This window comes from Euleptes europaea, chromosome 18 (genome assembly GCF_029931775.1).
Source record: "Euleptes europaea isolate rEulEur1 chromosome 18, rEulEur1.hap1, whole genome shotgun sequence".
In the NCBI taxonomy this organism is placed as follows: domain Eukaryota; kingdom Metazoa; phylum Chordata; class Lepidosauria; order Squamata; family Sphaerodactylidae; genus Euleptes; species Euleptes europaea.
The window spans coordinates 42057128-42081686 of record NC_079329.1 but is presented as its reverse complement, the minus strand read 5'-3'; the positions used below and the strand labels follow the sequence as shown (position 1 = coordinate 42081686).

Here is a 24559-nt window from a genome sequence, read left to right as displayed (position 1 = left end):
CTACCCTGGATTCCTCTCGGAAGGATCCCACCCTGTTACAGGACATAGTCGCTGAACTCTTCAGGACTACCCTAGAGGTTTGCCGCTTGAGGGAACTGGTACAGGAATAGTGGCAATCTCTAAAAGGGATTCTCTGGATGTTAACGTCGGAGGATACTGATACTCGTTTAGATCTTCAAGACTTGGATCAATTACTGGACGATGCCCGGTTGGCAACTGAGGATTTACAAGTACTAACTGGACTTTTGGATAATCTTATTTCTCGAGAGACTCTTTCCTCTAGTTCTGCCATGGCAGGAGCCCCGCCAGAGGGTTTTTCCCTGATACCGAATGCGACCAGCTGTCAGGCTGAAGCCAAGCGGGTCGCTATTCGCACCGCTCTTCTCCTTGTGGAATGTACAAAGGACACCCCGGTAACCACCTTGGCTCAAGCTTTGACCTCGACTTTTGGAGCCGATGCACCCACACTGGCGGTTCGAATACAACCCTTGCTGGGCGGGGAACCCGACCCCATACTCTCACTCCTGGAAACAGAACTTTTACCGCGCATTACGGCGGAGGCTGCCCTAAGACTTGAGAACGCCAAAGTTCTTGCGGATAAGGAAGCCGCCGAAGCGGCTAAGGTCGCAAGAGAGAGAGAAGCTGCTGAAGCAGCCAAGGTGGCAGCAGCAAGGGTTAGGGATCAGGCGAAAATGGATACGCGCCCCAAGGACACTGTACAAGGGCTATCAGGTCTGTCCTTTTCCCCGGCGTTTGTCCCGTCGCGCGCGACCCAACGCGCACGCCGTCTGGCTGACCGACGTCGAGACTCAGGAGAGTCTGAAGATGAGGATCTATATGGAGACAGCTCTCAATGGGCCACGAGCTTCCGGACCAGTAAGCCTCATCTTACTGGTGGCCCAAGTGAGGAGGTTCACCTCTTACGAGCCCAGAACCGGGAGCTCTCCGACCGTGTTGATCAACTCCAAGAGCTAATGGAATGTATGCTTCAGGAAAACAGGCAATTACAACAAACCCTGATAGCCCAGGCACAGCCCGTTCCGATACCGGGTCAGAGGGTGCCCATCCCGCCACCCCAGCCACCCGCTAATGTGCCTGCTCCACCCCTGCCTCCCGGAGCTCCCGTTGTTCCTCCGCCCGGACCACCCGTGCAACCGGGCCAGCCTGCGCCCGGCCCCTGGAAGCAACTCAAATTGAAGACTACGTACGACGGATCTCTCGAGACTCTGCCTTGTTTCTTGCATCAAGTGGACAGTTATATGCGAGAACAAGGACAGCTTTTCCCCACGGAGGATAGCCGGGTGCGTTATGTAGCTTCCCTTCTGACAGGTAAAGCAGCTGACTGGATGGTCCTCCAGTTCGACACCCGCTCTCGTGCTATCCGTTCCCTCAACAACTTCATGACTGCTCTGAGAAGGAGGTTTGAGGACCCCTTCCTGGGGGAAAGAGCCAAAGCGGAACTCTTACAACTAAAACAAGGCTCTTCTACAGTTCGAGAATTTGCCGATGAATTTCAACAGCTAGCAAGTAAAATTGTAGGTTGGCCCGAAACCACCCTAATTCACCATTTCAGGGAAGCCTTGCACCCTGACGTTCTGAACTGGTCATACATGCGGGGTGATCCCGATACCCTTGAAGACTGGATTCTATTGGCCGAGGAAGTGGAAAGCCGCCGACGCTTTATTTCTCTAGTCCATCAAAAGCACAAGGAAAAAGGCACCCAAAAGCCCCAATCCAAGGCACCACCGCCCGTCCCACGAAATCCTCCACGTCCACCCCAGGAACGTGAAGCCCGATTTCAGAGAGGTGCCTGTCTTAATTGCGGAGAAATGGGCCACTTTGCAGCTGTTTGCCCGCACCGCCATGAATTATTTCGTCCCAGCACGATAACCCGAGCCAGAGGTCGTCCACCACGCAGAGGCACCGCGGCCACCCGCAGCGCAGCTCCGGGAAGACCCACACCCTCTGCACTCCATGCTGGAGACCCAGCCTCCCTGCCTACTACAAACGACCCCGCCGGGTCTCGGATTACAAGTGCCCCATTGGGGGACAACTTTCCCTCTTCGGATGAGGAAAATCCATGGAATTCTCCAGCCTTAAACCTGGAATCTCCCCTCGATTTGTCAAAAAACGGCTCCGGTCTGTGGTGAATGGAGCGTCTCCACAGACCTCTCCAGATCCTCCTGTTAAACCAAATGCTCCTACCAAAATCAAAGAAGTGGACTCCACCGTCTACGTGGATGCAGTTTTACAACACCTTAACGGTGGCCCCCAACTACCCGTCAAAGCACTCATCGACTCCGGTTGCTGTCGCACTCTCATAAGCGAATCCACTTTTGCTGCACTCAGAGCCGAATCTGAGGCTTTACCCGCCCCTGTCCAATTTGCCCAAATGGACGGGAGCCATTTCCAGGGGGGTCCAGTTGATCACCGCACCATAGGGGTGGCAATGGGAATTGGCTCCCACTGGGAGCAAATAGACTTCACTATAGCCCCTATCCGTTTTGAAGTGGTCTTGGGTATTAACTGGATTAAAGGACATAGTCCCAGTATTAACTGGGAAACAAACACTATCTCCTTCGCTAGTCCCATGTGCGACCAACACCGGCAAAACTTTGCGCTGTTATATCCGCCCGTCCCAGCATTAACCTCCAAGGTCCCAGCACCTCCAATCCTACCTAACGTATATCAGGACTTTGCAGATGTTTTCGACCTTAAAGAATGTGATGCCTTGCCCCCCCACCGGGTCTCGGACTGTGCAATTGAGGTGGTCAAGGACTGCACATTAACCAAAAGCAAGATTTACCCCATGAGCGCCTCCGAGCGCACTGTCCTCCGGGACTTCCTAGACAAAAACCTCCCCAGAGGGTTCATTCGTCCATCGAATGCCCCGAACTTGGCCCCTGCATTTTTCGTCCGAAAGAAGGAGGGCGACCTTCGTCTGTGCATTGACTTCAGAAAACTCAATGCAGTCACCCAAACCAACGCCTATCCTATCCCATTAATTTCTGATATTTGGGGACAATTACAGGAGGGCCGGGTATTCTCCAAGTTAGACTTGGTGGAAGCTTACTACCGAGTCCGCATCCGAGAAGGAGATGAACACCTCACTGCCTTCTCTAGCTGTTTTGGAATGTATGAATTCCTCGTAATGCCGTTCGGATTAAAAGGGGCCCCGGGGGTCTTCATGCAACTTATCAACGAAATCCTTCATGACTTACTGTATCGCGGGGTGGTGGTTTATTTGGACGACATTCTTATTTATTCAAAAACCATAGAAGAGCATGTAACTCTGGTCCGAGAAGTGCTGCAGCGCCTGCGCAATCACCAACTCTTCGCAAAACTGGCTAAATGCGAGTTCCATCAAAACCAGCTCACATATTTAGGATACATAATCTCCCACCAAGGTCTTCGCATGGACCCTGTCAAAGTCCAAGCCGTTCTCGATTGGACTCCCCCCACCAACCGCAAGCAAGTACAACAGTTTCTGGGGTTTGCGAACTTTTATCGAGGGTTCATCCCTAACTTCGCCCAAGTGGCTCTACCCATCACTGATCTCCTAAAAACCAAAGGAAAAGCAAACGCGTCTACCTTACCCTCTGCAAAAATCCTGTGGACTGATCAATGTCAAGCCGCGTTTGTGGCACTCAAACGTCTCTTCACATCCGAACCCGTACTACAGCACCCAGACCCAAACCAAATGTTTATTGTGCAAGTCGATGCCTCCGATGTAGCTATGGGAGGGGCCCTCCTCCAGAAAGGTCCGGATGGTCTCCTTCACCCTTGCGCTTACTTTTCGAAAAAATTTGCGCACGCACAATTGAACTGGCCCATTTGGGAGAAAGAGGCAGCAGCCGTTCACCATGCACTGACTCTATGGAGACAATTCTTGGAGGGTTCCAAAATCCCCTTCGAGGTTTGGACCGATCACAAAAATCTAGCTGCCCTCACAGGGTCCCATAAACTGTCAGCGAAACAACAACGTTGGGCGGAATTCTTCGCTCAGTTTCGTTTCGTCCTAAAGCATGTTCCTGGAAAACAAAACGTTCTCGCAGATGCCCTCTCCCGCTTGCCGCAGTACCCGGTAAAACTCGAGAGACCAACCGACTCTCTGTTCACCCCTACGCAAAGAGGAGCCCTGCCTGTACTAGCCGTGCAAACTCGATCTCAGCAACAACACCCCAGACCCAGCTCTCCAACTCCTCCAACCCAATCGACTACCCAACCACCTCCGCAACAACAACGAACCAGCGATTCCACCCCTCCAACCCCACCGGCTGCCCTGCCGCCTGCAATCTCCGCACCACCGCACGTAAGCACTACCCCCATCGCAAGTCCTAAAACCACTGTAGCGGGGGGGGGGGGTACCCGCCAAGGTTCCCATCTCCGAATCCTTTTTAAATATCCTTCGGGACCACTGCCTTTCAGAACGCTCTAATCACACCCTACCCCCTGGAGTAATAGAACAGGGGGGCTCTTGGTACAAAGACTCAAAATTATATGTACCCAAAGCACTCCAAAAAGACGTTTTACACTTAGCTCATGGAGCAAAAACAGCTGGACACTTTGGATTTCTAAAGACTCTCCACTTATTGCGCAGACAGTTTTGGTGGGGGGGAATGCGTTCCGATGTTGACTCTTTTATTCGCAGCTGTCCTGTTTGCGCCACAGTGAAACGAGCACAGGGCAAACCCCCGGGGCTACTGCAACCCCTGGAAACACCCAACAAACCCTGGGAAGTGATTGCTATGGACTTTATGACTGATCTCCCTCTCAGCGGGGGAAAAACTGTATTATGGGTTGTTACTAATTTGTTTTCCAAGCAAATCCATTTAGTTCCATGCGCAGGGATCCCCTCTGCTCAGAAACTGGCCCGCCTCTTCGTATCACATATCTTCAAATTACATTCGTTTCCGCGCAAAATAATCTGTGACCGCGGCAGTGGCTTTGTTTCCAAGTTTTGGAAAGCATTTCTCAAGTTGGTGGGGGTAGAACAAGGATTGTCTACTGCATACCATCCCCAAACCGATGGACAAACTGAACGTGTCAATGCTGTACTTGAATGTTATTTACGCTGTTATGTTAACTACCACCAAGATAACTGGGTAGAACTATTACCTTTTGCTGAATATGCCTACAATAATGCTGTACATCAATCTACAGGTTTTAGCCCATTCTATGCAGTGTATGGACAGGATTTCGGTCCTGTTACTCCCAGAAATAATGTGGAGGGGGAGGGAGATCCTGACGTTGCTTCCTGGGCACACACTCTCCGTACCACCTGGCCTTGGCTCGTTAGCAATCTCGACCGAGCCAAGCGCAAATACAAAGCACAAGCTGATAAACATCGTTCCCCCGGGGGCGAACTGCGAGTGGGTAAATTGGTCTATCTTTCCACCAAAAATCTACGTTCCACCCGTCCGTGCCTTAAGCTCAATGCCAAATTCATTGGCCCATTCCCCATCACACGGGTCATAAATCCTGTCACAGTGGAACTAGCTCTCCCCAAAGCCCTGAGGCGTGTACATCCCGTTTTCCACATTAGCCTCCTGAAGCCCCATACTGCCTCTCCACAATGGCATCCCGATCCGCCTCCCGAACAGCCCATTATGGTGGGGGGGGGAGGAACACTTCGAGGTCTCCAAAATCCTTGACTCTCGTGTTCACCATGGCACCCTACAGTATTTAGTCCGTTGGAAACACTTCCCCCCTGCCTACGACGAATGGGTTCGCGCACGAGATGTCTCCGCCCCCAAACTCGTCGATGCCTTTCACGCTGCCTACCCGGAAAGACTGTCCCCTTTACAGACTGGGAGGGGGCCTTAAGGGGAGCAGGATGTCAGGCTGCTATCTCGGTTTCAGTATTGTTTCTGTGTCTGTACTGTACTGTCTAGCCTCAAGGTCGACCACACATACCAAGGCCTGGGAATGCTGCTCCTGGGAAAGTGTACTCTGTTTATGTGTGCTGATGCTGTATAATCTCCCGCCATTTACTGCCTTATATTATCGTTCAGCTAGTGAGACTCTCATAGCTGCCATAGTCCCCTGTATGCACTGTATTGCCTTTTTGACCAGTAAAAGCCATCTGCTTGGATTCTATATGACTCTGTGGTGATTTCTGGTTCGAAGGGTCAGGAGCTTACATTAGGTCAAATATTTGGGAATCTGGATCTCTGCGAAGAATAAAGAATTGATAACTAATAACTATCTTAAATTATGGGATAAAATAAAAATTGACATGATCATTTGGTCAAATAAAAAGCTGTCACTTTTGGGACGTATATCAACAGTCCAAATGAATATTTTACCAAGGATTTTCTTATTCCAAAATTTGCCTATAATATCACATGTTAAATATTTTGATACTTGGAGGAAAGACGTATTAAATTTCATCTGGCAAGGGAAAAAGCCGAGGATTGCTTACAAACACTTGGTGGACTCTAAAGTTAGAGGAGGTTTAGCATTACCTAATTTTCAACTTTATGCTGAAGCGGCTGCTTTAGTATGGCTAAAGGACTGGATGAACTTATCTAACTCGCATTTGTTAGATCTTGAAGGTTTTAACAATATAAGTGGATGGCATGGCTATTTGTGGTATGGTAAAATCAAGATACAAGCATCATTTCGTAACCATATAATCAGGTCCTCCTTATTTCATACTTGGATGAGATATAAACATATTCTTGAACCAGTAACACCGATGTGGATATCACCTCAAGAAATGTTGACATTACGCCCACTTAGATTGGACAAATTTATCACCTACCAAGAGTTAATTAACTGGGAAGGGGAAAAAAGCTCACTAAAAGACTTTCAGTTACTTAAAGACGATTTACAATGGCTTCAATATCATCAAATTAAATCAGTATTTACACAAGATATGAAGAATGGATTCTCTAAAGAAAAATCGCCTTTTCACAGAATGTTATTAGATAATAACACTCAACTGATCTCTAAAATGTATAATCTTCTTTTAACAATTTATTGTGAGCAGGAAATAATTAAACCAACAATGATTAACTGGGCTCAAACTGTGGGACATGATATTGCTTTAAATAAATGGGAAAGATTATGGGTGAAATACCTGAAAGGAATAAATGCGCAGTCAATTCGAGAAAATATATATAAAATGATGTATAGATGGCATTTAACACCTAAGAAGATTGCAAGGATTTATAAAGTGACATCCCCTAAATGTTGGAAATGTAATAAAGAAATTGGTTCTTTTTATCACATGTGGTGGACCTGTGATAAAGCTAAGGAGTATTGGGATATGATTTATAATGAAGTAAGGCTGATAGTACAAAAAAATATACCCAAGACACCAGAAATGATGCTACTAAGCATGATACCTGATGACTTGTTAACACAAAGGACTTTTCTGATTTATGCTACAACAGCGGCAAGATTGCTCTTTGCAGCGAAATGGAAAGGGGCAGAAATCCCAGGGAAAAAAGACTGGATTTTGAAAATGTTTGAACTGGTGGAAATGGCAAAACTTACAGCCATTTTAAATCAAAAAGACAATGCACGATTTATGGGGGAATGGGAGGCTTGGATGAAATATTGTCAATATGAATTAGGACTGGGGAAAATGGAAGACTACCTTTTAATCTGATCTAAACGATACTATTAATATCAAGAATTACAATTAATTATACTTATAGAATATGTTATATGAAACTTAACTGAGATATAAGAAGATCAGACCAATCACGATGGGTTAGAATACTTTATTAAAAGGCGGACGGAGGTGATGAGGAAGTCGAAAAATTTCTGTTATCTGGTAGTTTATAACGTATATAAGAAATTACAACATCTAGTTAGGATTTAGAATTACATTTTACCATTATTGTTGTTTGTTAATATGGGAAATTTGTATTATAAAATCCAATAAAATTTTAATTAAAAAAAAGCCCTGTGAAGTAGGTATGCCAGAGAGGGGGGGGCTGGGCCAAAGTTGCCCAGTGAGCTTCCATGGCAGAGTGAGGATTTGAACCTGGGCCTCAAAAGCTAGCCAGAAGCTCTAAGCCAGGGGTGGGGAACCTTTTTTCTGCCAAGGGCCATTTGGATATTTATAACATCATCCGTGGGCCATATAAAATTATCAACTTAAAAATTAGCCTGCTATATTTGGTCAAACATTTACCCAAGAGGCACGACAGGAGACGGCTCCGAGTGTCTGCCACGTAGAGCGACTTGCTTTTGCGCTCTGCCGTCCCCAGCTGGGCCCAAGATATTCAGGCAGGGCAGCATCCTTCTGAGCTAGAGATCTGCCAGGACCCATGAAGGGCCAGGCCAAATGATTTTGCGGGCCTTATATGGCCCCCAGGCCTGAGGTTCCCCACCCCTGCTCTAAGCCCTCTGTTAGCCAGACTAAGACCATGTACATTGGACTTCAGAAGATTTGTTTTTAAGACTGCTGTCTTGACTAGGAGTTAGAAAATGGCCGGGGGGGGGGGGGGGGAGCTGTGGCTCAGTGGTACACCACATGCTTGACATGCAGAAGGTCCTAGGTTCAATCCCCGGCATCTCCAGGTAAAGGGACTAGGCAGGTAGGTGATGTAAAAGACCCCTGCCTGAGACCCTGGAGAGCCGCTGCCGGTCTGAGTAGACAATACTGATTTTGATGGACCAAGGGGGGTCTGATTCAGGTGTTCATGTGTGTTCATGAGCTGCTTTTTTGTCATAGAAAACAAGTTAGTAGGAAAATTAAATGTTTCCTCTGTATTGACACAGTTATGGACAGGCATAGATTGCATGGCTTAAAATACAGATTTGCCTTGAGTATTTTTCTCTTCTCTCCCCCCCCCCCCCAGTTTCTTCAGAATTTTACTGGAAACAGTTAAGAGGAAGAGTTCAAAGCTGATCTCATACAACAGCATCAGCACTCAGAAAGCAAATCACAGGGACGTTGGTGGTGATGGGGAAGTTGGAGCATCCCACGAAAACCAGGTAAAGGGTCTTGTCCGCTTAAAGTTCTGCCAGGACCTTGAGAGACTTTGTGAAGGGGGGCCCTGTGATTCCTCCCATTCTGTCACCAAGATATGGAGAGCGATGCTTTTTAAATCCCACCACCTGCTTTCAAACTGCTCAGGAATGAACCAGATTTTACAGTAACAGAGGCATTGCAGAATAGTGTCTAGATAACCAGCTCTTCCTCTGAGAGAAAATCAGGTCTTGAGCTTACTCCAATAACAAGAAAAGGTTGGCTAAGCTCTTACAAGCAGAGGCACTTAGATGGTCTAAAAAACAAATTCATCCACTCTACCATATGTCTAACTGCTCCACCAGATCTTGGGCACTGCCGTCACCTGACCTGTTTCAGGTCCACCCAGGACCAGTAGCTTCACCAGATCATCAGTCAGGGTCTTATTTGTAGTGTCCAAGAAAAACGGTGCCTGGAGAGAAAAACTGGACTAAAGCATTTCGACCGACCAGTGAGAAGGAAGCAATTTTGCATGGAGATCCAGTCAGTTGTGCAGGTCCTCCAAGTGGGGGCCTTTCTAACCTCCATGTCTCCATCCACCTGTTGTCCAGGCAGTATCTTTGGTTTTGCAATACAGAGACCTGCCATTGCATATCTCTGCCCCAAGGTAATGGTGGCCTTGGTCACCCACCTCAGTACCCAGGGAATGCATATCTACCTTGCCTTGGCAACCTTCTAATTGGATGTTCATCCAGATCACAGAGCCTTAAAGGTGCTGAGATGGCAGGGCCCTCCAAAACCACCACTTCCTGGTGAACCACAAAAAAGCAGCCTGTCTCCCTCATTCTCCCTCATCCATCTGAAGAAAACTATTGACACCGTTCTTTTCAAGATCTCTTTCCCAGAAGAGCACCACTTCAACCTCGGTGGGGACTATTGGGCCACTTCTGCAAGCAGCATCAGCAGACCCATTGATCTTGGGTGTGTTGAGTCTCATGATCTCTTGCTTGTGCACCATGCTGTGGGCCCAACTCCACTCTGGCCCAATCTGACAGCTCCTTCTGCCATATCAGGAGTGCGTTCTTCATCACCCACTAATACCTGTCCCACTCATTGTGTGCCAGTCCTTCCATCAGTGGCTCCAGGGTGCCAGTCTGCAAAGAGGCATATCTTTTCTAGAGTGGGGATCACCCCAGACGCCTGTCTCCTCTGTCTACTGCAGCCCCAGGATATATTTTTTTCACCCTCTCTGATAGTTCAGACTCCCTCCGCATATATTCAAAGTTAGGAATTGTTGTTCCACTGGGTAGAGGAGTCTGGCATCTAAGGTGATCTCCTAATGCGTACGTGCATTGACACGTGCATTTGCCATGTTGTTGCCCGTTTACTCAGTTTGCAGAGAGCTTTCCATGTTGGTTTTTACAACCATGATTAATTTTGCATCATTCACAATCTTGGCATCTTCACTGCTGACCCCCCCCCCCAATTCCAAATTATTTATGAATACATTAAATGGTACAGGTCCCAATACCTATCCTTGTGGAACCCCACAGCTAACTTCCCTCCATTGTTAGAACCGTCAGTTGATTCCTGCTTCCTGTTGTTTAACCAAATTTTAATCCATTAGAGTTCCCATCCTCTTATCCCATGATTGCTGAGCTAATCCAGTGAGGTACCTGGTCAATAGCCTTTTGCAAGTCCAAGTGTATAACGTCCTCCGGATCACTCTCAGCCACCTGATCCCACAAAATAAATTACAGGTTTATTGGTAGGGTATATCCCCATTGCTTTCTTTGTGACTGTATTCCACTGAATACAGTTATGACCACCAGAGTAATATTTACTAAAAATTGTACTGCATGTCAAAGAAGTACCGTATTGTCCGGCGTATAAAATGACTGGGCGTATAAGACGACCCCCAACTTTTCCAGTTAAAATATAGAGTTTGGGATATACTCGCCGTATAAGACTACCCCTCTTCCAACGCACACCAAATAAAAATTAAAAAAACATCGGATTTGATTTCAATATGGTAATTTTAATTCAAATGCTTATGACATGCAGGTACTTAGCAGGGAAATTGTCACTTATAAACATAAGGCTGTTTGTCATCAAACATGCAAACATAAAACAGTGCAAGTGGATTAAACTTTTCCTAATTCACTCTAAAGCTGAAAGGAAGAATAACACAATAAACCCATGGGAGCTGCCATGCTGTTTGTTTTCTAAGCTGTCAACCAAACTGGAACTGATGATGATAGTAGGAAGATAACAAACAATAGAGAGCAAGTGCCGGGCAAGTCCCTGGCGAGTTAGCAACGCCCATCATAACTGCAAGCTACGGTATTTTTACAGGTTTTGCTGGCGTGACAGTTTCCCTTTAAAAGCCTTCAAAATCCTCCTGTTCGTCATCTGATATCATAAGTACATCAATGACATCTTGTGATACATTTGTAAGGCAGTCATTGTATGGATCGAATTCCGTATCAGATGGTGTGGTCTCAGCTTCGGTTTCATCTTGCCACAAGTAGTCATCCTCCATACCATCTAATGAATTTGATATGCCACACTTCTTGAAAGACTTGATTACTGTTTCTGCATCAATATCATTCCAGGCTTTTATGACAAACTTGCACAAAACATCCAACTGTGGAGCACGCATGTTTCCTCCTTTTGTGAATGACTTTTCACCGCTAACCATCCATTCATTCCACTGTTCTCGAATGCGATCTTTAAATGGCTTGTTTAGGCCCACATCCAGTGGCTGTACCAACAATGTCAATCCTGCAGGAATAACTGCCACATCTGTGTTTAGTCTTGCAAGCCTTTGCTTGGTGCTGGGAGTTAAATGAGCCCTAAACATATCCCACACCAGTAGACTACGTTTTTGAATAAGTCCACCTGGTCGCCTGCTCCATACATTATCAAGCCATAGCTTTACCCCTTCTTCATCCATCCAGCCTTTTTCATTCACATGTACAAAACAACCAACAGGGAACTTGAGTTTCGTCATTGTTTTTCTTTTAAAAATAATCATTGGTGCCATCAGCTGTTTGGTGCCATCAACTGTGCATCCTAGTACCACTGTAAAACTGGACTTCTCATGTCCTGTTGTTTTAATTAAAATTGTTTTTTCACCTTTTTGATGGACAGTTTTGTTTCCAACCATATCAAAATTCATTGGAGTTTCATTCATATTTCCAATACTACTTAACGCGTAGCCATGTTTAGTGCGCTGTTGTATTACATATCGATGGAAACTATTTACTTTGCTATCAAGATCTGCAGGTAATTTTTGGGCAATTTTCGTCTTTTGCCTCAGTACCATATTATGCCTTTCCATGAATCTAGTACACCAGGATACAGTGGCCTTAAATCTGTTGCTGTGATCTGGGTTAGATTTGGCCCACTGAAGTGCAAACAAACGTATTTTGTTTCGTGTCACTACATAACCGTTTTGGCGATTCTCATTCACCATGTCTGCTACATGTTTTTCGAGTTCTGGCCAATGTGGGGTGCCTCTTCTTAATGCACACTTACCCCTTGGCATACTCTTTAATACTTTTTCATTTGCTTTCCAGTCCCGAACCATCTTTTCTGTTACTCCATATTGTCTTGCAGCAGCGCAGTTATTATGTTCCATGGCAAAGTTTACAACTTTAAGTTCGAAACTGGCTTCATATTTGTTTCTTCTTGCTGGTGGAGCCATGATGGGGTTTTGACTGTTGGACATTTGTATACTGTATATTTGTATACAGATACTGGCGATTGGCTGGTTGTTGTATACAAAGCCTGCTTGGATTGGTCAGCTCTCCCTGCCTGCCCAGCCCTCCCTGTCTCCAAGACTATCAGAGCGGTAGCGCAAACACACCTCTTTCAGCCGTCTGGCCCGCCCTTGTATCCTATTACCGGTACCTCCTTCTCTGCCTCTCAGATCTCGCTCCTGAGGACTGCAGTGAAGCGGTGAGCCGAGCCGGGCCGGGGGGAGTCGGCGCCTGTTCCTGGAAGAGCCCCGCCTGGGGAGTTGGTCACATTCTTGGCCGCGCTGCAAAAGTGGAGCCATATGCACCAATGCGCAGGCGGGGAGGGAGGCGGGGGGGCGAGGAGGAAGAGGAGCACGCAGGCCACCTGCCCGCATTCGCTCAGACCCGAACCACCCTCAGTCTGGGCTGGAGCGCGGTGTGGCTGCAGTTGAGACGCCGGAGCGGGTGGGCAGGAGCCAGGAGAAGGAGAAGGACGCAGGGAGAGCGGCTGCCCCAGCCAGCCAGTCGCCTGCCTGCCTGCCTTGCGCCGCTGCCGGAGCGCGGCCGAGCGCTTCCCTCCGTGCGCCCCGGCGCGCCTGGCTCCGACTCCCAGCCAGGCAGCGAGCGCCCTCGCCGGGCTCGCCTCCCCTCCCTCCTCCGGTGGACATGGACAGAGCGGAGGCGGCTCCCCAGGCAGATTCTCCAGTCCGGCTCGCCCTATAAGACGACACCCGGCGTATAAGACGACCCCTGACTTTTGAGAAGATTTTCCTGGGTTAAAAAGTCATCTTATACGCCGGACGATACGGTATACCCCAGCAGAAGTGCAGCTGTCCAGTTTTGTATGTAGAGAGTTCTCCTTTGTTAAGTGCTTGGTAACTGCCATGGTAACTGGGCACTTAACTCTTCCTGTTTGCACTCTTTCTTCTGGCATAGGATGACCATGAAGTTGAGGAAGAAGGGAGAGGTCTTGATGGTGAAATTGAAGAAGGGGATGCTGATGCCACAGATGCAAGAAGAAGAAAGAAGCAGGAAGAGGAGGTAAGGTTTCCATGCTTGTTTTAGTAGGAGCCCATTCCTAAGCTCTCTGTCTATGGAGAACTACATCAAGCACAGTTCTCTTTTGTGGAAGGAAGCAGCAAAGCAGCTGCCCCACTGAAGGTTTGGCCCCTCGTGTACTGTGGGGCTTGCTTGAGTGCTGTTCAAAGATGCTAGCTTGAAGGATAAGTATATTTGTAAGTCAGAATGGCCAGCCGCTTGGATGGTTCTCAGAAGCCACAGAACTTGGCTTGTTTCATCCACTACATGCTTGTGCTTGGGGTGTTTATTGCTGCTGGTATTAAGTGGGCGAATACTCTCCCCCCCAAATTGTCTTTAATTTTTACATTAAAAAAATGTGTAACCTATTATTCCTCATTGGGGAGGGGCTGTGGCTCATTGGTAGAGCATCTGCTTGGCATGCAGAAGGTCCCAGGTTCAATCCCCGGCATCGCCAGTTAAAGGGACTAGGCAAGTACGTGATGTGAAAGACCTCTGCCTGAGACCCTGGAGAGCCTCTGCCAGTCTGAGTAGACCAATACTGACTTTGATGGACCAAGGGCCTGGTTCAGTATAAGGCAACTTCATGTGTAAATGTGTGATCCTTCGTATCCAAGTGCCTGGGAGAATTTGACAGTAGTCCTGTTTCCCCAGATTTCATTCAGGTGTTTGCCATCACCAGACAGTGAGCTTAAAATTTACCTGCTGTGGACTGCTGTAATTTACCTCTTGGGAAATAGTCATATGTAGGAATCTGATTTAACAGTGTTAACTTGATGCTAATTACCGTATATACTCACGTGTAAGCCGAGTTTTTCAGCCCAAAAAAAGGGCTGAAAAAGCCGAACTCGGCTTATACGCGGGTCAATACGGTAGAGGAGGGAGGGGGGAACTTACCGCCGTCACCGCCACCATCGCCGCCGGGTCCGTGTGGCTTCCTCCGGCCGGCAGGGGCCTGCAGGGGCCTCCTGCAGGCCCGGGAAGGCCGCGACGCCGCCGGGCCCGCAAGGCTTCCTCCGACTGGCAGCGGCCTCCTGCAGGCCCAGGAAGGCCGCTCCCCTGCCGCCGCCGGGCCCGCGCACCTTCCTCCGGCTGGCAGGGGCCTCCTGCAGGCCCAGGAAGCCTGTTCCGCCGCTGCCGCCAGGCCCGCGCTGCTTCCTCCGGCAGGCAGCGGCCTGCAGGGGCCTCCTGCAGGCCCGGGAAGGCCGCGCCGCCGCCGCCGCCGCCGATTCGCCGCCTCTCCCGGTGAGTAGGGGGTTCAGGGGCTCTTCCCCCTCCCTCCCTTGGATGGCACTGGGGTCGGGGTGGGTCGGGAGGGCCCGGGAGGCCGGCAGGAGGGCGACCTGGGGCAGGGGCGAGACCATCCCTGTGCTCTAAAATGGCGGCCGCCATTTTAGAGCGCAGCATTACCGGTAAAGGGAATTTCTTATTGACCCTCGGCTTATACGCGGGTCAATAAGAAATTCCCTTTTTTGGCCTCAAGTTTGCGGGGGTAGGCTTATACTCGGGTCGGCTTATACCCGAGTATATACGGTAGATGCTTGTGTGCTTGAATGCCAGGCCATACAAAAACAAACCTTTCACATAGAAAACTAACACATAAAGGAGAAGCCTAGGCTAGTGTTTTCTGTGATGGGGTTGTTAGGTGGGTTTTTTTGTGGAGGTGCATTGTATCTCTGAATGGGTTGAACTGGCACAGTCCAGATGCAGGCTGACCACTTGAGCAATAACTGAGGTGTTTTTAGATTTTTCTGTATCTGTTGTTTCAATATTTGTTGTATCAGATCATTTTTATATAGTTGTTCCCAACCTTGATTCTGAGAAGCTTGGGAGAAAAGCAGGCTTATAAATATTTTACATAAGCCAACAACTGCCCATACACACGTATTCTTTGTTATGGTCCCTGCCTTGTGCAATAGTCTGCCCGAGGTGGACAGGAAGGCTGCTATATTTCTGTGTTTCTACACACCTATGTAAAACCAGAGGGCAATTTTATAAAGGTAATAGTGGTATTTTATAGCAGCATAGTTCGGGAGAGTGCTTTAATAAAGGGAACTATAGTGCTGTGTTTAGGATGTATTGTTTGCTCTGTGTATTCTCTTGTTTTCACCACATGGTTTTATCCAATTCTGGTCCCTATTACACTGCATATTATTTGTCTCATGCTGTTAATTGTATTGACTTATACTGTGTAATCTCCTTCAAGTCACAGTGAGAAAGACGAATTAAACGTTAATAGATAAATAATATTGTATTTTATATTTCAGATAATCACTTCTAAAATGTAACATTCCAGTAAAAAGTAACAGTACATGGATAATAAGTTTAAAGCCGTAAAACGTCTCTCACCCACAGGTTGATTATGAGAGCGACGAAGGAGAAGTTGAGGAGGAGGAGGAGGAGGAAGCCCCAGAGTGGGGGGAGGAGGCTACCTCGCGTGACCGAGGCCGGGACCCAGAAGCTGCTGGAGCTCGGCAGGATCCTTCTGCTCCTTCCTCGAATCAGAAAAAGAGAAAGACCTCAGAGAAGCCGGCCCATCACAGAGTTAATGCCGTACTGGAGAGCCACAGTGCCATTGCGAGCTACGTGTATGACACAGAAAATGAACTGTGGTGCGAGGTAAGATTGTGAGAGAGAAGGGTGTGGCAAGAGGAGGAGCATCCGGAGGGTGGCGTGTTCAGGTTGCTAAGTGTTTATGCTTCTTATTAACTGTTTTATAAGCAACCAGCGTCCACCATCTTATCAATGAACCTCGTACATCTCTTAAGTCGATTCTTAATGGCATCTTATTTTCAGACTGAATGTGTTCATTGTTGACGCTAGAGGAAGAGAAGTAAATTTATTTAAGTAATTTATTTCCCTGCTGTTTTCCTTTAGAACTCAGAACATCTTACAGTACTTAATTTAAACAAACAACTGAAATAAGCAAAATATTATTAGTTAACAAAGAAAGAAATAGAAAAAACACCACACCATCCCCTGGGCAGGTTCTGAATCCAGTGGCTCGCTCACTCAGAGGCCACAGGCTACGGGCCAAGAGCTCTTTGTCCATGCTTCTGGTCTGGCCCAGACTTTATTCCTACTTAAAAGGAAGGAACCGAGCCCCCGAGGCACACACAGTGGTCACAGCTGCAGGACTGCAGCCAAACGCTCTACTCACTACCTGAGTTTGGTCCTGACAGAAGTTGGTTTCAGGTAGCCGGCTCCAGGTGGACTCAGCCTTCCATCCTTCTGAGGTCGGTAAAGTGTAGAGGACTGGGGAAGGCAGTGGCAAACCATCCCATAAACATAGCCTGCCTAGTAAACATTGTGATGCGACATCACCCCATGGGTCAGTAATGACCCAATGCTTGTACAGGGGACTACCTTTACCTTTAAAAGGAACGAGGCAAAACACAACTGAGATGTTGTGCAGCTGGCAAGGTGTTCCCTAACAACTCCCCTCCCTCAAACAAGAGGCATGTGCAGCGTCTCTTGGGCCTCTGCCACAGCCATGGCAACTCACTGGAGCCTTGCAGCCAGCTTGGCACCTCCTGCCCCAGTTGTGGTGGCTCCCGGGTCCCAGTAGGCAGCACAGGGTCTTGTGACAAGCTGCAGCACCCAGGGACCCTGTGGTCAGCACAGTGTTTTCCTGACGCAGCAGCTGCAGCTTCCAACGAGCAGCTCACAGCCCACAGCAGGAGAGAAAGAGAGCAGCAAACAAAGGGATCATCTGAGGGAGGGGGGAGAAAGAGGGGATCGTCTGAGGGAGAGGAGAGAAGGAGAGGATCGTCAGAAGGAGGGGGGGAGAGGAGAGCATCATCTGAGCAGGGAGAGAAGGAGAGGATCATCTGAGGTTGGAGAGAAAAGGGATTGTCTGAGGGAGGGGGAGAAAGAAAGCAGGGGTTGTCAGAGGAAGGGGGAGAGAAAGAGAGAGAAGGAGGGATCGTCTGAGGGCAAGAGAGAAAAAGGATCATCTGAAGGAGGGGGAGAAAGAGAGAATGAGAGGATCGTCAAGAAGGGAGAGAGAAAGAGAAGAAGGGAATTGTCTGAGGATGAGAGAAAACGAGAGGATCGTCAGGGAGGGGGAGAGAAAGAGAGAGAAGGAGGGGCTCGCCTGAGGGATAGAGAGAAGGGATGGTCTGAGGAAGGGGAGAGAAAGAGAAGGAGGGGATCGTCAGAGGGCGAGAGAAAGGGGATCATCTGAGGGAGAGCGAGAGATAAATAGATAAGGAGAGGATCGTCAGGGGAGAGAGAAAGAGAGAAAGAGGGGATCATCAGGGGGGAGAGAGAAGGAGAGGATCTTCAGGGGGGAGAGAAAGAGAAGGAGTGGATCGTCTGAGGGAGAGAGAGAAGGGGGATCGTCTGAGGAGGGGAGGATCGTCTGAGGGAGAGCAAGAAAGGATCATCTGAGAGTTGGGAGAAAGAAAGCAGAGGGGTTGTCTGAGGGGGGAGAGAAAGAAATAAGGGAGGAGATTGAGAGGGGGGTTGAAATAAAGGGGAGGAGGGGAGAGAAGAGAGGGACAGATTGAGAAAGTGTGGGGGATAGAGAGGGGGGGACATTGTCTTGTAAAGCCTGAGGGGTATGAAAGGAGAGATTGACATAGGAGGGGTGAGAGGACAAAGGAAGAATAAAAGATTGTTAGAGCAGGGAGTGTGGGGAAAACTGACATATAGGGGGTGGGGGAGTAGGTGGGTGAGGGAAGATTGATAAGATGTGGGGCAGAAAGAGAGGGGGAACTTTGACAGAGGTAGGGGGAAGAGGGAGGAAGCAATGGTGAGTGAATGTGAAGGAAAAATGGGAGGAGCCTAAAGAGGCCAGGGTGGCTCCATAAACAGCTTTTTAAAGAGTTGGAAATAAAAAAGACTTATTTAGGAAGTGGAAGGTGGGCCTTATAACCAAAGATGACTAAATAGTGCTTGTAGGGAGAGTGTTAGGAAAGCTAAAGCTTAGTATGAGAGATGCTAAACACAACAAAAAAGGGTTCTTTTCCTTTGTACAGAGTAAGAATAAGAACAAGGACATGATAAGCCCACTGCGGGGACCAGAAAGTGAAACTATAACAGGAGATGTAGAGAGGGCAGAACTCCTCAATTCCTACTTTTCCTCACTCTTTTCTTGCGAGGGAAGCGGTGCTCAATATGGCATGAACAGAACATATGATGAGGAGAGGGATTTGCAACCGAGGATTGCTATTGGGGTAGTGCACAAACACCTAGTTTCTTTAAATGAAACAAAGTCCTCAGGGCCAGATGAATTGCATCCAAGGGTACTCAAAGAACTTGTAGATGTAATTTCTGAGCCTCTGCCCATTATTTTTGAGAAGTCTTGGAGAACAGGTGAGGTGCCTGAAGATTGGAGGCGGGCAAATGTTGTCCCCATCTTCAAGAAGGGGGAAAAGGAGGATACGGGTAACTACCGACCCATCAGCTTGACTTCTATACTGGGGAAGGTTTTTGAACAAATCAAATCAAACAGTCGGCCCTTGAGCATTTAGAAAGGATGGATCTGATTACTAAGAGCCGGCATGGGTTTCTCAATAACAAGTCATGTCAGACTAATCTTCTCACCTTTTTGGAGAAACGTACTACCTTGCTGGATCAGGGGAATGCTGTAGACATAGTTTATTTTGATTTCAGTAAGGCTTTTGATAAGGTTCCACATGGTATTCTCATTGACAAATTGGGAAAATGTGGTTTAGATCCTGTTATTCTCATTGACAAATTGGGAAAATGTGGTTTAGATCCTGTTATTGTTAGATGGATCTGTAACTGGTTGACAGATTGCACCCAAAGAGTGTTGTTCCTCATCCACTTGGAGAGAAGTGACTAGTGGAGTGCCTCAGGGATCAGTCCTGGGCCCTGTGTTGTTCAACATCTTTATAAATGATTTGGATGAAGGAATAGAGGGGATGCTTATTAAATTTGCAGATTATACTAAATTGGGAGGGGTAGCAAATACAGTAGAAGACAGAGCCAGGATACAGGATGATGTTCACAGGCTGGAGAGGGGAAATGACCAGTTTAGATTTTTTGCCAGATTGTCTAGCTGAGGTGTGTGAGCAGGTTGACCATCATACTTCGAGTGCTCTGTTGATGCTGGAACAGGGGCTGTGAATTATTCTGTCACCCGTTCTTTCCAATCTCTATGTTAAGCCCTTAGGAGAAATAAGTCATAGCTTTGGGGTTGATTGTCGCCAATATGGCGATGATACCCAGCTAAGAGCAGGGAAACTATTTTTAGTGACAGAAAGCTGAAGAACTGAATTATTTATTTGCCACAGTTCCAGAATCGTTTAAAATTTAAGGTGTAAGGTTTTCGAGTCACATCCGTCTCCCTGCTACGTTACCGACTCAAACCAGTAGTAGATAAGTCACAGTGGATAGCCGTGTTAGTCTGTCTGCAGTAGTAGAAAAGAGCAAGAGGCCAGTAGCACCTTAAAGACTAACAAAAATATTTTCTGGCAGGGTATGAGCTTTCGTGAGCCACAGTTCACTTCTTCAGATACAGCTAAAATGTGAATCCATCGGTCTTTAAGTAGAGGAGAGTGAATTCAGACAAGCATTAGTATGTAAATGTTAACAGTATGTAAATGTGAATAGCAGGCGTGATGGGATTAGGTGTGGTATGCAGAAGAGTCTGTGATGTCCAGGGGAGAGATGGGTGTGGAGAAATCAGCATTGGTAATGAGCTATGATTTACCTGGGCTGAATAAAGACCTTGCATTCAAGAATCTCTTCATCCAAGAGGTCAATCGGCTGAACCGAGTACTTCTACTGGTAAGACCCACTCTGATCAGGGTCCCCCGTCAAAGAAATCCAAGCGGGGGGGGGGTCCCTCCAAAAAACCTTCGTCGGTGATACTTCGCCCGGCTAAGTTCATTGCTCTGTCTTCCCAAGATGGCCACAGTCGGGGCTCTTCGCACCATGCTTCCCGCTCAAGATTGGCTCAACACCAGTCGCCGTCAAGATCCCCCAAGTCTTCTCGACGCCGATCACCATCGACCTCGCCTCAACATCGATCCGCAGCGGTGGTAAAGGCTGAAGTGGCTGAACAACAGCCCATTATTTTAGAGGACTCTCCTTATCGCTCCCTGGCTACTGAGCCTGTGCGGCCGAGCAGTAGTCAGGATGACCCGGATGGGTTTAAAGAGCACCTCCTACATTTATATAAAGACGTCCCTCAGGTGCCTCTGAAGTCCCCATGGCCTGCTGAATCACGGCCTCGGGCAAATCTTACCGACCCTCAGCTCGGTACTGAGCAACTAACCGTCCCTGATGGTGTGCAACAGGACTCCCAGCGCTCTGGTGAGCAGGTACTGGTGGAGTCTCCGAAAGGTTCTTCGCATTTAGAACCCGGCCAACGGCCTCGACTTCGATCATCCTCTTGCTGTCGATCTCCAACCCCGACCTTGTCCAGGGGCGGTCGGCGTCGCTCGAACTCGAGTCAGCGTGCTCTGGCTCCTCGGAGTCGATCCTCTTCACGGCGTCGGGAAGCCAATGCACATCGGACTCAGCCGGAATATCGGAGCCGAGACAACCGTTGGAGCAGAGACGACCGTCGGAGCTGAGGCGACCGTCGGAGCCGAGACGGATGTCGGAGCAGAGACGACCGTCGAAGTCGAGACAGCCATCGGAGTTGAGACAGCCGTCGGAGCCGAGACAGCCGTCGGAGTCGATCGACTCATCGGAGCCCGGACAGCCGTCGGAGCAGAGATAGCCGTCAGAGCCGAGACCACCGTCGGAGCAGAGACAGCAGTCGGAGTCGAGACAGCCGTCATCCTCTCCTTTCAGGCCCAGTGGGGCAGAGGCGCCACTATTCTTCTAGGAGCCAGTCTCCCTTTCGTCGCAGCCGAGAGGTTTCTTGACGCCGATACCCCATTCCCATATACTCTCACTTGTCGACAGATCGCCATCATCGGCGGACTCGCTCTCATCCTCGCGGAGTCCCCGCCGACGTCGTCATACGCCATCGCGATACCATGATGTCAATAAAGATACCACTCGACTAAGGCAAGCACTGTCTCCTTCTGTGACAAGGGACATTGATCCTTCAGAATATGATGAATCCTACTCTCCTGATGAGGTCAAGGAGTCCAGGGCGTCAGCTCTCTCGCTGGAGGACGCTGTAGGAGACTAAACCAGCGTCCCCCACGGGGGACACTTGTTTATATGCGGAGCAACTAATCTGCTTGACAAAAGCCCTTAAAATTGAATGTAGACCTGAGGACTCGGGTCCCATTGATGATATAATGGACATTCTCCATAATCCAGATCTGGGTCCCGTAGCCTTCCCCATCGTAAAAAGTATATTGGAAGTGTTTCATGCTAACTGGGCCAAGCCTGCCTCAGTTTCCTCCTCCTCTAAGAAGGTGGAGAACATGTATAAAATACGTAAAGAGGGAGGGGAATTTCTTTTCCAACACCCTCCTCTGAATTCAGTTATTGTAGAGGCCCTGCCAGGGAAATATAGGTTGGGTACGCACTCCTTCCCGCAAGATAAGGAGGGGCGCAAACTAGACATCCTGGCCAGGAAGATGTATTCCTCTAGCGCGGTCAATGTCCGTGTCTCTAACTTCCTCGCCATTATGGTGAGATACCAATACTGCCTTTGGGACCGTATCTCCACATCAATCCTCATGATACCTGAGGATCAACGTCCCTCGGCAATAGTCATACAAGCTGAGGGCATGTCCTTAGCAAGGCAGCAGCTGACGGCAGCACGCCATGTAGCTGATACAACCAGCAAAGTAATTGCTTCCTCCATAGTTCTTCGCAGACATGCGTGGTTACGTCAGTCTGCACTCCCTCATGATACCAAGGTGCGCACTGAAGACCTTCCATTTGAAGGGACTTCTCTATTTAGCGACCAGACGGACACGTTTCTGGATCGTCTTAAAAAGAATAAGACCAATGCTAAGTCTTTGGGAATAGCCCCTCAGGCGCCCGATTTCAAAAGACGGTATTTCGGCTGACAATCGGGCCAACCCCCCCCATACCGATTTTAAAGGTCATTTTCACAGCCTTCTTTCCGCCCGTCCTTTCCCCGTCCTCAGAACGAGAGGAAATTTCAGGGCAGACCCAGAGTCCGGAAAGGCCCTAGGGGGTCCCCAGGCCAATTCTCAAAGAATAAACAGGTGTGACTAGACGTGCATGTTGATTTCCGTGATTGGTTGTCACAATTTTTCCATGCTTGGTTTTCCATTACCTCTGATGCCTGGGTATTAAAAATAATAAACGTTGGCTACTTTATAGAGTTTCTTAACTTGCCTGCATATAGACCTTTGGGTCACTCTCGATCACCGACTCCTACCCTCCTTCTACAAGAAGTTAATAGCCTCCTCTCCAAAGGAGCTATTTCAGTCGTTCCACTTGCCGACCATAAAAGAGTGTTTTATTCCCGGTTCTTCCTCATTGATAAGGTGGCAAACGACCCATCTTAGACCTTCAGGACCTTAATAAACACGTTAAGACCAGGAAATTTAGAATGCTGTCACTCCCAGGGGTACTTCCCCTCTTGAATAGGCACATGTGGTTCGCGGTATTAGACCTCCCCGACGCCTATTTCCACATTGCCATTCATGAAGAGTGTCGCCAGTACTTGAGGTTTGAATGTGAGGGTAGATACTACCAATACAATGTGTTGCCTTTCGGCTTGTCCACAACCCCCAGAACCTTCACAAAGTGCCTCGCTGTGGTAATAGCCCATCTTGCACTCAAGGGCTGTGTAATATTCCCTTATCTAGATGACTGGCTGCTTGTAGATACCTCCCAATCCCAATTGACTGCACAAGTTGACCTAGTTCTTACAGACCTTCATACCCTGGGACTGGTGGTTAATTTCAGCAAATCTAAGCTAATTCCGGCACAAGTTCAGACCTTCATAGGGGCGCGCTTGGATGCAGTCCAGGCTAGGGCCTTCCTTCCGGTTGACAGAGGTCGTGCCATTCAGAAATTAGTAGCCAGATTCACGAGAAAGCGCCTCCAAACAGCCTATCACATTCAACAACTGTTAGGCCTTATGGCTTCCACCACGGCTGTGGTTGAATTTGCAAGACTCCGCATGCGCCCGATCCAAAATTGGTTTCTCAGGGCATTCAGATTAAATGTCGACTCCCAGTATAAGCGACTGTCTTTCCCCAGATATGTAATTGCCTCCCTTCAGTGGTGGTTAGATGATACCAATATCTTTTCGGGAGTCCCATTTCATCGCCCTTCCCCTGACAGATACCTGTTCTCAGATGCCTCCCTCTCAGGGTGGGGTGCCCATTGTGATAATCTTACGTCAAGGGGTACATGGTCACATCTAGAATCCCGTTTGCATATAAATCTGTTAGAGCTTCGTGCCATCCGTCTCGCTCTGTCTTTGTTCACAGGGCACCTGGACGGACATCACATCCAGATCGCTACGGACAGCTCCACCACCCAGTATTATATAAACAAACAGGACGGCACAGGGTCCATTTCGCTCTCCAGGGAAGCCAGCGAGATCTGGGAGTGGGCCATAGCTCACCGGGCTACCCTAATAGCAATTCACATTGCAGGTGTGACCAACACTTTAGCGGATGCGCTGAGTCGTCTTCCCAACCAAACGCACGAGCTCACCTTGTCCGACAGTTGTCTCCATCAGATCTTCTGTCTATGGGGCCATCCACAAGTGGATCTATTTGCAACTCACCTCAACACTGTATGTCGCAAGTTTTGCTCGAGGACAGGGGCCGGACTGGGCTCTCTGGGGGATGCCTTTCAGGCGACTTGGGAAGGAGCTCTCTTCTATCTTTTTTCCCCATTCCCACTGCTTCACAAAGTTCTCGCCAAACTGAGTGTAGACAATACAGATGCTATTGTGATTGCTCCATTCTGGCCCAGG

The 24559-nt window shown here is 48.3% G+C and overlaps 1 protein-coding gene across 1 annotated transcript in view; it reads left to right on the top strand.

Moving 5' to 3' along the window:
• POLR1A (RNA polymerase I subunit A) overlaps positions 1 to 24559 on the top strand; it is a 139834-nt gene that overhangs the window by 100121 nt on the left and 15154 nt on the right. The window contains exons 27-32 of the mRNA XM_056864736.1: positions 8820 to 8955; positions 13609 to 13713; positions 16066 to 16329; positions 20600 to 20723; positions 21110 to 21488; positions 21598 to 21817. Of these exons, the coding sequence (XP_056720714.1) occupies positions 8820 to 8955; positions 13609 to 13713; positions 16066 to 16329; positions 20600 to 20723; positions 21110 to 21488; positions 21598 to 21817 (1228 nt within the window). The remainder of the gene's footprint in view (positions 1 to 8819; positions 8956 to 13608; positions 13714 to 16065; positions 16330 to 20599; positions 20724 to 21109; positions 21489 to 21597; positions 21818 to 24559) is intronic.